A 14,012-nucleotide genomic window follows, 5' to 3' on the forward strand; every position below is an offset into this window, starting at 1 on the left:
CTTTAATGCACTTCAAAATAACTCATTGTAACTTGGTTATTCACCAATAAAACCGAATTGAATTGAAATATTACTAGAAAAGAAAAACATTTGAAAAAGGTGGCAAAAGTAAATTTTTAAACTTTCCTTAAGGTCTTCTTATTTTTGGTGCAAAACCCATAATTTAACTAAAAAATTAATAAATTCCCGACACAGAGCCCTGATGCAAACAAAGATCGAGCTTAAGCTGTCACATTCCCAGCAAAATATGTTGGCTGACAATGGCATCGACAGTCTACAAAAAAAACAGCTAAAAATCGCATGTTAAACAACTTTTGCAAAAAAGAGAAAGCAGATTTCTGATGCAAACAATAATCTTAGTGGCACCCGTGGTTTAAATGTGATGGTTAATATTCGGCTGAAATAAATTTGAAACCATTTTAAAACATTTTCAATAATGGAAATTTAGATGAACATTACAAGAAGTATTTTTTTTTTGTAAAAAATTGTGTGATCCAAGCTAAGTTTCTTGCAAAACTATTGCCATCATGCCGTATTGACAGAAAATGCACACTTAAGTGAGCTAACGACCTAACCTCTAGGTTAGACCGGGGCCAACATTTACTTCCCCGTGCGACAGAAGGCATGATCAGACAAATCTATACCCGAAAAATGACACCGGGACCTGCTGGGATCGAACCCCACCCAACGGCCAACTTTTCTCTACCAAAAATAACAGAATGGAAAATTAGTACCTTTCAACACAAGTACTGAAAAGTTCTACTTTTCAGCACACAGAAAAAAAATCAATTCTCGAAACCGTGAAGTCAGTTCACGATTATGAGAACCACGAAGGAATATATTCACGTTTATGGTGCAAATGCACCATACTCATGAATAAATTCCTTCGTAGATCTTATATTCGTGAACTTAATTCACGATTACGGGAATTGATTTTTTTCTGTGCATTGAAATGAGTGCTTTTGTTGAACTTTACAACACTAATATCGGAAAGTAACACTTTTCAATATTTTTTTTGTTTTGATAGGTGAATTTACTTAGCACATGGATGTTTGGTATAAAATTTCATTCAAAATAGTAGTTTATGCAACAAGTTGCAAAAAGAGGATTTTTTCAGCACGAGTCGTACATTTATCCAACGAGGTTCACCGAGTTGGATAAATACGAAGAGTGCTGAAAAAATCCTCTTTTCATGTATTTTGTCAATAAATCGTTTAAATCAAAAAAATATTGAAAAGTGTTACTTTTCGAAACAAGTGATGAAAAGTTCAACTTTTCAGCACCCATTTGAGTGCTGAAAAGTAGAACTTTTTAGCATTTATTTTGGAAAGTGTTGCTATTCGATTCTGTTATTTTTGGTACAGAAAAGTAGGCTGTTTCGTCGTTCAAGAATGACAGGAAAAGTAAGTAGTTTCACGACAGAATTGCATAAACCATTTTTTGCAATTCCACTGTGAAACTGTCAACTTTTCCTGCCCTTCTGCAGAAACGAAACGGCCTACTTTTCCCTACCAAAAATAACAGAATGGAAAATTAATACCTTTCAGTAACAGTGCTGAAAAGTTCTACTTTTCAGCACTGAAATGGGTGCTGAAAAGTTGAACTTTTCAGCACTAGTATCGAAAAGTAACATTTTTCAATATTGTTTAGTTTTGAACGATGTGTTTGACATAAAATTCCATTAAATAACCGTGAACCAAAAATTAAATGGTAGTGGTGACTCTGTGTTAGTCTGTGGTTTATACTTGACACAGATGTCATTCATAAAACTCGTGTAACTTTTTGGAATTTCCAGTGGTTTATGGATGTCCCTCATATATTTTCCTAAATCTCAAAAAATGGTAAGGATTATCTCTCATCAAAAATAAAACAACAGAGATACAACGTACGACTTTTATATTTATTTCATTATCTTCGACCTATGACAGTACAAGTTATTGCATGTTTTCGCACACTTCGCCGAGCTTGGTTGGTTACGCCTTGTTACATCGGGATACTTCAAAATAAATCTATCTGTTTAGTTTTTTTTTCTTCTGATCTTGTTTTCTTGCCAAGTCAATTTGATGTTTCTACAACTCTTGGTTTAAAATAATGCTAAAATAAAAACGTAATTTTTACATTTTATCACACACAAATTTTTTGGACAATTTTTCGCTACACCTAACAATTTTTCCAAAGAAGATTGTTTTCAAAACACTTGCAGTTTTGCTTTCTCTTTATACATGGTTTAACAGTTTTAGCCTTAAGTAAATAGAATTTGATCTCGCCTGTATTAATCTTCTTTCAATATTGTTTCTAAAGTAACAAACTTTCCGTGCTAAATATGTTTATTTTTTTCATTCTTGTTTCATGTTAAAGTTGCATTAACGTGAGTAACAAAATATATTTAAAGCATTTTTACTCTTCTTTCTGTACACATAAATATAACATAAAATATAAATTTTCTTTCCTTTTTTCCGCGCTGCTCACTTCAATCCCTCAAGCCTAGGAGTCATGTTTTCTTCGTCGGGGAAAGAAAATTCCTAGCTTGAAGCATTTTCCCAGCGCCCTGAAGCTCCATCTAATTCATCTTTTTCCTCTACGTCTACAACTAACCTGTAATAAATATTTCACTAGCAAGCGCGAGCACGCGGCGCGGACCACGCGGTGGAAATATTTCACCTAGAGCTTTCTCGGAAACATTTCCACCGCGTGCTTTGCACCGCGAAAGTTTCCTCTTTGCTGCTAGCAGCGCCAGTTTTTCTCTGTGCGGCCAAGATGCGCAAGACTCCAAAAGCTTCTCAATTTCTTTATGCGGTGTGTGCTTGTGTGGCGAGCGCTTTTGCTCTCTCTCTCCCATTGTCTCTCTTTCTTTTATGCTTTAGCATGGTTTGCATTAGTAAATTATGTTATTCATTGTGTAATTAGAAGCACTGTTAGTTGAATTTAATGACTTTTTTGCGTATTTTTTTAAATGTCATTCAAAAAAGCTCTAGATGCTGGTTTTTTCTTTCTTCGTGTAAATTTTTGGTTTCAAGTATATGTAATTTAAAAAAAAAAATGATAATAAAAATTGCAAAATGTTCACGCTGCGGGGGCGCACTATTCCACACATACACACAATTACGAGTGTCCAGTTATTACGCTAGTAAATCGTTAAAAGGAAAATCAAGAAGTTATGTGCAACAGAACAGAGAGAGAATAAAGTAAAACTTAAAAACAACGTGGATGACCCTTTCATGTTCATTCTTCTGACTTCCGACTTGGGCTTAGCGGGCGTGGTTCTTGCAGAACGGACGGCCACCCTTCGCGAAGAAGCTCTGTCCTTCGAGGTTCTTTTTGCAGCTCTGGAATGATAGAAGGGAAATAAAATTAAGAATCTTTAGATTTGTTGTTCGATTTTTTTTGGGACATTTTTAAAATATATAGATTGTATTTTATCTGGTTACGACATATAAACATGTCTGCATAGTTTCGCAACATGTTTAATTTTTATTTTTTTATTCTTTAATAATTTTATTATTAAATTTATAAATTCCAAAATTTATTCATCCATAAAATTCTTAAATTTTTCAAAGCCGCCATTTTCACCGCTATCCTGTATAACAGAAAATCAGATAACCTTTGGAGTATTTTTGGAGTCATATTTTAGGTAAGCGACCCCAATTTTGAGAAAAATAAAACTTTCGTAATTCGATCATCTCACTCCGGACGAGATGTTAAAAACTTTGGATAATCGAGTAAGAACTGTTTCAAATCAAATTCCAAATCATCATTTTTTTTTATTTTAAAATTTAAGCATTTTTGAATATTGATTCAAACTTTTCTGCTGATCAACTTTCTCATTCAATTTTCTGTCATTAGTTTTTTGTGCTGATCAATTTTCTGTCATTTATCTTCCCTTTATTTTTTTTGCTTTTGCTTTTTTCTGCCTTTTAATTATTCTACCTTTTAATGTTTATGCATTTTAATCTTTTTTCTTCTCCAAAATTTTTCTGCCTTTTAATTTTGCAGCTTTTTTATGCCTTTCAATTTATCTGCCTGTAAATTTTTCAGCCTTTTAAGTTTTCTTACTTTCTTTTTCTGCCTTTTATTTTTTGAAATTTAAAATTTCTGCCATTTAATTTTATTTTTCTTAATTTTTTCTGCCTTTGCCTTTTAATGTTTCTGCTTATCATTTATCCTGCCTTTAAATTTTTCCGCCTTTGAATTTTTCTGACTTTCTATGTTTCTGTCTTTGTATTTTTCTGCCTTTCTTATTTTACTGCTTTTCAATGTTTCTGTTCTTTAATTTTCAGTCTTTCAATATTTTGGCCTTTAAGTTTTTCTGCCTATTGTTTTTCCTCTCTCTATTTTCTGGTTGTGGACTCTTTCTGCGATTTCTGATTGACCATTTCTGGTTCTGTAAATTTTAGAATGTTATCAAATTTTCAACCTTTATTTTCTTTAATTTCATCGTCTTTTAATTTTAAGTTTTCATATTTTTTATTATCAATCATTTGAACCTTTGAATTTTATAAACTTTTACTTAAGCTTGAACTTTCAAATTTTAATTATTTTGAATTTATTTCATTTTTTGATTTTTATAGTTTTGATCGAAATTTGTATTTTTGAACTATAAAATAAACTATTATTATTAATAATTCTGTTAACAAACAATCATTTTCAATTAATTTTCTGTTATTTGTTTTTTTCGCTGATATATTTTTTTGTAATTTAACTGCTTATTCTTTTTCTGCCTTTCAATTTTTCTGACTTTTTTTCTGTATTTTAATGTTTTGCTGAATCATTTAAATGTTTTTAATTTTTTCTGCCCATTAATTTTATTTCTCGAAAATTTGTCGGCTTTTAAATTTTTCTGCCTTTTAGTTTTCTGACTTTATTATTTTTCTACCAATCTTTTTTTTTAAATCCTGCAATTTTCGTCTTTGATTTTTTGTATTTATATTTTTGTATTATTAATTCTTTAAACTTTTGGATTTTTGAACATGATTTTAAGCTTGAACTTATTATTTGATTTTATTTGAATTTTTGAATTTTGATTTATATTTTTCTTTTTGAAATATAAAATTTTAATTATTCTGCTAACTAAATTTTCTGCCGTTTAATTTTTTTGCTGAACAGCTTGCCATTTAATTCTGTTTTTTTTTTTCTGCAGATCAATGTTTGGCCATAAAACTTTTTTGCCTTCCTATTTTTAATTTTTCTGTCTTTTAATTTTTCTGTATTAATTGTTTTGTCTTTCAATCTCCTTTAATCTGCTTTCTATTTTTTCTGCATTTTAATTATTTTCCTTTTATTTTAATATGTTTTAAAAATTTTCTGTGTTTTTATTTCATCAACCTTTTAATTTATCTGTCTTTTGATTTGTCTGCCGTTTTATTTGCCTTTTATTTTTTTGGCTTTCAAATTTGTCTGCCTTTAAATTTTTCTGCCTTTACATTTTTTTGTCATTCTGCCTTTTATTTTTTTTTTGTTCTTTTATGTTACTGCCTTTTTATTTTTTCTTGTTTTGATTTTCCTGCCTTTGTGTTTTTCTGCGTTTAAATTTTTCTACCTTTAATTTTTTCTGCCTTTTAATTTTTCTTCTATTGAATGTATATGCCTTTTGATTTTTTACCTCTTTATTTTCTGCTTGTGGACCCTTTCTGCCAAATGACTTTCTCTGCAATTTAGTTTTCTACCGGATGAAACCTCTACCATTTAGCATTGTGCCGAGCGGTTTCCGGCAATTGACCCAACCTCCAGAATTTTACACAAAATACTCAAAATAAAAGCGCCTATACTTACGGTGCAGTTGAAGCACTGACTGTGGTAGTTGTTGTTCAGCGCCTCCACCCACTTGTCGCCGGCCTCGACGGGGAATCCGCAGGCGAAGCACTTGGTCGTGAACAGCTCGTTCCAGTCGGTCTCGCAGTACGGGTCACCCTCCTCCAGGAAGAACGGGCTGTTGCCGAACTGCTTGCCGCAGTAGGTGCACTTGAAGCACTCCGGGTGGAACTGCTTGCCGATGGCGTTGAGGCAGTCGCCCTGTTTTAAGAGAAATTTGAGTTTCTGTGCGATTTCGTACGAATAGTCACGAAACAAACCTTCACGCGGGCGTTGCACTTGCTGCAGACCGGGGCCAGGAACTCCTCGAAGCAGTACTCGCAGTACAGGTCACCCTTCTCCTCGACGAAGCCGATGTCGGCCAGCGGGCGCTTGCAGTTGCCGTTGTGGCAGATGAAGTGATCCGGGCACCAGATGCGACCCAGAGCGGTGATGAATGGTCCTCTGTGAATGGCGAAAGCGTAATCAGGGTTAGACGAGGTCTCAGCAATAAGATTTGTAAGGAAATCAAGCGAGGTTAGCCCAAACAACAAACAGCGGTACTCACGTCGTGATCTTGTGGTTACACTTGTTACAAATGGGCACCTTGTTGACCGCAGTCGGCGGTGTAACCGCTTCTTCGGAGGGTTTTTTCGCAGCGGACTCTTCCGCGATCGTCGACTTCGTCTGGCTGCTGTTGTTGTTGTTATTTTTCTCCACATAGGAACGTCTATCACGCGCATGCGAGGTTAGTTCGGAACTTACTTTGCGTCGGTTGGACAGCTGGGCGAGGGTTTCCTCCAACCCGTTACCGTTGCCGTTGTGATTGTTGTGCTTGGGTCGCAACACCACATTGTTTACGAGGATGTTTGAGATATTGTTGTTGGGAATTACGGGTTGTGGTTTGAGATCTTTGTGAGGTTGCTGGAAGGGAGCGTTTGCTTTGGGCATTGGAGGAGGAGCTGGGACTGAGGAGTCACACATGTCTATGATCCGGGACATTGGGTGGGACGGGTTGAGGAGTCGTTTGTGGAGAGTGTCACCTCCGTTACTGAGGAGATTCTCCTTGTTCTTCAGTCGAACCTGTTCCTGTTGTTGCTGAACCGGCGTGCTCTCATGCTTCTTAAGCCGGGCTTCAAGCATTTCTTTGAGTACGTTGGAAGCCTGCTTGCGGTAGTCACTGTTACCGTTGATGGAGGCAAGCTTGCTTACCGAGCTGTCCAGCAGAGTGGTGGCCGCTCCCGGAGCGAATGACGGAGCCGTCTGCTTAACCGGAGACTTTTTCTGGAAGAACATTTCTGCGAGCGAGAGAGTTAGTCAAACGGTTAGCGTTAGCAAACAAAACAATGCGTGGGGTTAGGCGGTTTCAGATCAAAACAAACAACACTCAAAAAAAAACACACAAATCAACACATCGTCCGGGTGGACCTCACACCTGATTTGCTGACTGCAGCAGCCACACAGTGGGACACGACCGCCCGGGGCAACGGCCTTGTTCATGACGCCACGGCCGCGGGTCGGCGCGGTCGTCTGGCATGCCGCGCGGCCCTTGTTGAACGCTGCGGAACCTGCGCTCGGAACAGGTGGTCGGTCAGAATACTTGAAATGACTGTCGGTACCGCTGTCGAGGGTGATGTTACTGAAGCCAATCGTGCTGTTGTTGATGGCGTTGGCGTTCGTGTTGTTGTTAATGGAAGACCTACGTCCATTGGAGAAAGCGACCTGCTGCTGCTGCTGTTGCTGTGCAGCAGCAGGAGGGGGAGCGGCAGCTGGGACTGCCTGCTTCATCGGGGCAACCGATGCCACGGAAGGTTGTTGGTGGTTAGAGTTAGACGAGATGGATGGAAGCTCGGGTGGCCACGACTGAACTGGTTCCGGTTCCTCCCTCTGTGTTTCTAGCGGAGGGTGCGAACCGGCACCCGTCATGAACTCATTGAATTGAGCCTTGAAGCCGGAAGTTGGGGTAGGGGATCGGGGCGGTTGGATGTTGAGGATGCTCGCTTTGCGAGCGCTCACCGTTGGGAATTTATCGCCAATGACTTCGGGCTTTCTGGTTGAGGGTGGGAACAAGGGGACAGACGGTTGAGAGGTTTGCTGGGGAAAGAGTTGGGCGGCTGGTTGCGTTTCCGGCTTGACGTTCGCAGTTGGGAACATGGGAGCTGACGGTTGAGACGAGTGCTGGGGGAAGAATTGGGCCGTAGATTGCGGTTCGGATGGCTGGGTCGCTTCAATCAGAGCTGCTTCCGACATCTGCGGAGGGATGTTCAGTGCATCGTCCTGGCCCGAGAACCTTCGGGTCTGCTGAGCGACGAAACCTTTCTGGGGGACTTCGTCTTCCTTGATTTTGGACGAGAACTTTGCAATCTCCACCGTCCTGGCTTCCTGAGTGTGTTCGTGCTCCTCAACGATCCGGGTGCGCTTCTGGATCAAAGCATTTCCTACCTGGCTGGCGCTGTTGATGGTTCTTTCGGATGAAGCCTGCTCCCTCAGTGCACTCTCCTGGGAGCGAGTTTGAACGGTCGTGTTGCCTTGCGTTTCGGTGCGAACGGCCACCGGTTGCTCCTGGTAGTGGACGCTTCGTTGCTGCTGGGCGTACCCGGTGTAGCCAGGACCCATACCATGCTGCTGTTGCTGCATCTTCTGCTTGATGTCCCCCGGAACATGGTCGCTGTGAGCGTACCACGGTGTTCCCTGTAGCTTACCCATGGACAGATAAAGTCCCGACTCGATCGGGATGTTTTCCCGCGAGGGCGGAACTGCCGGTTTCAGTGGATTCGGCGGAGGGCCGAAAGCGGGAGATTTGCGACATTGCTTCAACGGGGTGTTACGCCCGTCGAAGGACTTAGATTCGGCAAAGTACTCCTCGAAGCCCAGCTGGTGCTGGTAGTACGGAATCGTGGTCGAGTGCTTGCTCAGAATCAACGACGGTGTAAACGACTGACCGCGGTCAAATACGACGCCCTTGGCCTGCAGGCGGCCGTGCGCATTGTTAAAGTGTGCCAACTCGGCGTCATCTTCTGGAACCGCGGTCGGCAGCTGCGCCACTGGGATAGTACGGTTGTGAATGGTTGTGAACGGATTGGTTTTCTTCAACTGTACTTGGTCTCTAATATCTACAGCGTTGCATCGTGCGATAGGCTTAGCGAGATGGGATTGAGAATGAGTATCTACAAATGCCAACGGGACGTTTTGGCGCAGTTCTTCGGGTTCCGGTGTGCGTGGTGGATTTTGCGATGGCAGCTCGAACCACTTGCGCTGGTAGGTTGGAATCTCCGCCGGTTGGTTAAGCGGTGACTTGGCGTTTTCACGCTTTGGAGCGAGCGAATAGTGACCTGCTCCGGCGTCCTTTCTCGGATAGGGAGGAAGCTTTTTCTTTGGCTTCTCCGGCTCCGGTTCGGGTTCAGGTTGTGGTGGTTCCTCAACCTGTTCCGGTTCGGGTTCGGGTTCCGGCTCCGGAACGCGGATTTCCGGAATGATCGGCTTGAACGGTACCGGCGTACGATTACCGCCTACACTGGCAAACGCCGAGAAGTTTTTGTCCGGATCCGTCTGGATCGAGGGCTGCTCCTGGAGCAGCTTCTGATACATTTCGGAACGCTCAAACTTGACTTCCTTGAACGGTGTATAGGGCCGCTCCGAGACGGTTGCCAGTGCATCGGTCATCGAGATGCGCCCGCTCGATACGGGCATGTTCTCCATCTGCGAAGGGATCTCCGTGCCGAAGGTCTGAAACGGAGTATAAGGGGCTGTGGTTAACGCTTCCAGGAAGGGCGAAACGCGAAAGGATGAGATCTTGTCGTTCCGAATCGGTTCCATCGAGGGCTTGAAGGTTGGGACGTACGGAGCGGATTCTTCGGGGAGTGGAACTACCGGAGCGGGAAGATACGTGGGGAATCGCTCCGCCTTAGTAGTGGAAGAGGCAAGCACCTTCGCCATTACGGCACCTTTTCGTGGAATTTCCAACGGAGGGTGCGGAATGCTGGGGTATGGTTCGGGTTCCGGTTCCTCTTTTTTACCCATGCGACGCTCGAGGGCGTCGACCTGTCGCCTGAGCGCTTCCAATTGACGGATCTTGGATTCCTCCTTTTCGCGAATGTACGCTTCGTTGCGTGATTTCATGAAATTTGCCTCTTCAATTTGCTCCTGGGTAAGACGAACCGGATCGTTCGGGGCAATGCACAGCATTTGAACGAGCTTGCTCTGCCACTGCTTCGGTACGGGATTGGGAACAATTTGCCGGGGCAACTCTTTGGCCGGCTTGGCGGAATCAATCGCCGGCAGCTGGTAGTGTGGTATCGTGTACTCTTCGGCAACCTCCTGGATTTCGTTGCGTAGCCTTTCGGCGGCCTCGCTAGCCTCTTGCTCCGCCTTGAGGAACCGCTCCAGCTCCTTCCGGTACTCGACAAACTCGACCCGTTTCTGCGCCTTGGTCGGCTCCTTGGGCGGCTCGACGACGATCGGCTCCGGTTCCACGGAAGGCTCGACCGACGGTTCAACCGATTCGGGTTCCATCGGTGGATCTCGGAACACGAAATGTGTGTACGATGCGTCCGACATGGCGCCGGTACTTGCCTGGGTACTTCGCTGACCCGATCCGAACGGGTAGTCCATCTCGATGACCGGCGTGTCGTAGTACGTGACGATCGGTTGCGACGTCTGGGTCGAGTACATTCGATACTCTTCGGAGGATGCCGAAGTCGAGGTGGTCATGGTGTACGTGTCGTAGCTCTCCTCTTCCTGCTGGGATTGCTGCTCGTGAGCACTACTTCTTCTCCTGCTCAGTTCGGGCGCCGATTTGCTCTGTACGCTCTTGGCTACACAGATCGGCTCTTCTATCTCCTGCTGCTCCTGCTCCTCTTCCGGTTGCTGCTGCTCCTTCTTGGGCGGTGATTTGCTCTTCTCCTTGGGCGGCGGAGGCACGTACACGAGCGGCTTCACGACCACGCGTTGCGTTTCCGGGGGTGGGACATAGAGTGGGGTCGCGATGGGAACTTTCTCGTCCTCGACGCGCTTCGGGGGCCAAGCAAAGGGAGGAATGGGAGATTCGGCCGGTACCTGTTGTGCGTCACCGTCGTCTTCTTCGTCACCGTACAACTCCGGATCCAGATAGTGGGCGTACGCGCCTTCTCGGGTGGGGAGGGGACAAAACGCGCAGAAGAGGGGGAATGGGGGAGGATGGTCAGTGTTAGCAGGCGTAGCGTAGGTTAGGGATAGAAAGCAGAGAGAGAGAGAAAGAAGAGAAGCGAAGCATGATTAGAGAAGCGTTACTTTGCGTGCAATTTGATGAGATTAGCGGCGTTCTTGGTGCAGCCTAGTATAGTCGCGGTTCACTAGATAGTAGTAGAAAGTAACTCGAGATGATGTTGACGGTGCAAGTGGTGACATTTAGCGCGACTAGCGTTTCGGTATCGTGTACAGCAAGCGGCTAAATATCGTACCTCTAAAATTAAATTTAGGTGGATGAACTGACTTTTTATTGTAAAAGTAGGTTTTTCCTGTGTGACGGTTGATCGTGGTTTTAAATGGGTTGCGAAGTTGTTGTTGTTGGAGTTGTTGTTGATGTCGAAGGTAGATTTACAGTGTCGATGGGGGAGATATTTAAAGTAAAATCATTCAAAGAATATGAAATAAATGGGAAGAAATGATCATCTTACGACTAGCTAACAAAATAAGGGGTAAAACAAATTAAAAGTATGTATTTTTGAGTGTTGTTGGTGAGAGGTTGAAAAGTGAGGCTAGAGAACCAAGTAATCGGGGCTTGACTTAGTATGAACCGATCGCAAATGAGTAACAACCTTGTGGAGTTGGCACAGCGGCAGCAGGCGCGGCGGTAGGGGCCACGGCAGCTGGGGCTGGGGCCGGAGCCGGAGCCTGAACGGCCGGAGCGGCGGCGGCCTGAGGGGCCGGAGGATAGCTTGCTGGCTGGGGAGCCGCGGCAGCTGGGGCCGGAGCCTGGCCAGTGATGGCCGCCGAGAACGGCGTTGGAACGCTTCCGGCCACTGGCGGGAAGGACGACGGTGGCTGAACCAGCGGGCTCGGAGCGGCTCCGAACGGTTTCGGAGTGATGTTGTTCTGGTTCTGTGAGGGGAGGGGAAGGAGAAGAAGAAGAAATTGGAAACGAACGGTTAGTGTCGTCGTTTGTGATTTTTTGGCGCCAACAGGCTGGCGTCATGAACCTGTCGTCGCGGATGCGTTGACGAGGGTATTTTTTTTATTTTTTTTTCTACGGTGATTGTGGTAAAAATAAATCGTTAGAGACGAACAGTCCTGCGTAATCGTTTGTTGACGCGTTCGCTGTGAGTTGTAAGCTATTTGCGGTAATTAGTTGCAAAAAATGTCTTTCTCAAACAAATAACAGCTGGTGGAGCATGCACTTACCGTATCTCATTTTGATAGCAGATTGAGCCATTACTTTCGATTCATGTAACATGTTCAATGAAATTGAAATTATGATTGATTTTTTTCAAGGTCAATTGTAAAAAATCATTTTTGTGTGTCAAAAATTTGGATTCGCCAATTATGGGTTGTTCCAACTCGATCGTGTACTAAAAAGTGCAATATTGAAATCAAAATTTTCTGATCGATATGACAAACGATAAAGTGTTTCAGCCACAAGAAAAAAAAATCTCACTTTGCATGAATGCACCAAGTCAAAGTCACAGCGGTTTTCGAAATCCGATATCCGGCCACAGTCTGGTGATTACTAATGACACATCACGTGCGGTTCTGCGCTCGGAAATCGATCCCGGTCCCTCAGCTGATCAACAAGTTTCTCGTGCTGTCACGTGTGCCGCGTGATTAATTCTGCACCTCAAAATAAAAAGCTTTGTCTAATTGTGAGCAGCAATCTTTCATCGCTCAGCAATCTCAACTATTTCGCCCATCGTAAGTCGTGCATCAACATCTGCTGCAGCAGCTTCAGTCTCTTCGAAAAATCTTCTAGACCATGTCGCGCTCGAATGTCAACGATCTGTTCTAAATAAAACCAATTATATTTTTATTTTTCCACACCCACCGCACCCCCAAGCCGGCGGTCTGGTAGGTTGACCCAGTGCCGGCGATCAGATCGATCTCGATTTCGATGCCGGTCAACGGCAAGCCAGCCTGACGGCTAGCCCACATAGTTTTGCGCGTTCTTTCGGAGGCGGCGACGACGACGGCGAGCTGTCGATCGTCGTCAGTCACAGCAGTCAGTCGTGCCGACAGGGAGGAATCCTTGACGGAGTCTGTCGACTTGGGCGGACGCACTTCCTCACCGGTTACGGCCCTGGGATGGTTCCAAGGAGGCCACGAAGACGCACAGTGAGCATGAATCTGGTCAAAGAATCAACAATTTTGTAAAATCTATCATTATAATGAATTATGTTTCAAAATTGAAACCTTATTTTTCAAATTGATTATTTAAAGTTAGTCGATCAGAAGAAGAGACTCATATTATCAATCTGGATGACATTTGTAGGAGTTATTTTGCAAAAATATAACTAGTATTTAGGCCAACTATGAGTCCGTTGAATCAAGAGAAAATGGATACAAACCGATCCTGAATTTGAAAACTTTATCAATGCAACACTAAGCAAATTTATGAAACGACTTGAAAGAATGAAAAAAAAAAGAATACAAAAAGGAAGTTTTTTTGTTGCAAATCGAGAGGTATTAAAAATTAAGAGTTCTTGTAGAGCATATTTCGGCGAGATCGCACATTGCTTTTTGAGGTTCAGAGAAAACCGTGTTTTTGACCTTGCATAAACAAAACAATAGTATGTCAATAATAACAAACACGTTTTGTTTGGCTGACAGCTCTGTGCAGTGTCTCAATGTTTGGTTGCAAGATTCCCGAGTAACAATCAAAAATATATAAAGAAGGGGAAATATACAAATTTCAAGGCTTATAAGCGGTCGTGTTTGAATCATGCTGGATAATCTGGATAACCAAGTACATCAACGAGTAGAGCAACTTTTTGTTAAAATTTCTGATTATGTTCACTTTTACTAAAACTTATTCTATTCCTTTTACAAGCATTTAAAAAAAATAATTTCAAAAGTATTCTAATCAGACGAGAATGCAGCTTAGCTCTTTTTTTCTTCCAGCGCTCTTTTTGGTCTGCTTAGGGCTGCCAATTGTGATGAAGTTTCAAGCGAACACTCACAAAAGAAGCATTTATAAAGATAGTTTCCTGGCATCACTGGTTCACTCCAACAGGCGCTGCTGGTGGTGTTGGTGGCCA

General features: G+C 42.9%; 1 protein-coding gene across 9 annotated transcripts in view; it reads right to left on the reverse strand.

The window, feature by feature from the left end:
* Positions 1–1,879: 1,879 nt before the first annotated feature.
* The window catches only part of LOC120414616 (PDZ and LIM domain protein Zasp), a 110,221-nt gene continuing 98,088 nt past the window's right edge, over positions 1,880–14,012 (reverse strand). For 7 of the 9 annotated variants that reach the window (XM_039575840.2, XM_039575842.2, XM_039575839.2 and 4 more), the window contains 5 exons: positions 11,583–11,865; positions 7,223–10,910; positions 6,069–6,252; positions 5,770–6,009; positions 1,880–3,326 (listed from right to left, as the gene is read on the reverse strand). In XM_039575840.2, coding sequence (XP_039431774.1) covers positions 3,249–3,326; positions 5,770–6,009; positions 6,069–6,252; positions 7,223–10,910; positions 11,583–11,865 — 4,473 coding nt within the window. In that variant the 3' untranslated portion in view covers positions 1,880–3,248. The remainder of the gene's footprint in view (positions 3,327–5,769; positions 6,010–6,068; positions 6,253–7,222; positions 10,911–11,582; positions 11,866–14,012) is intronic. The other 2 variants (XM_039575847.2, XM_039575843.2) reach the window with 2 other exon arrangements.

Source organism: Culex pipiens, chromosome 3, assembly GCF_016801865.2.
Source record: "Culex pipiens pallens isolate TS chromosome 3, TS_CPP_V2, whole genome shotgun sequence".
NCBI classification, from domain to species: domain Eukaryota; kingdom Metazoa; phylum Arthropoda; class Insecta; order Diptera; family Culicidae; genus Culex; species Culex pipiens.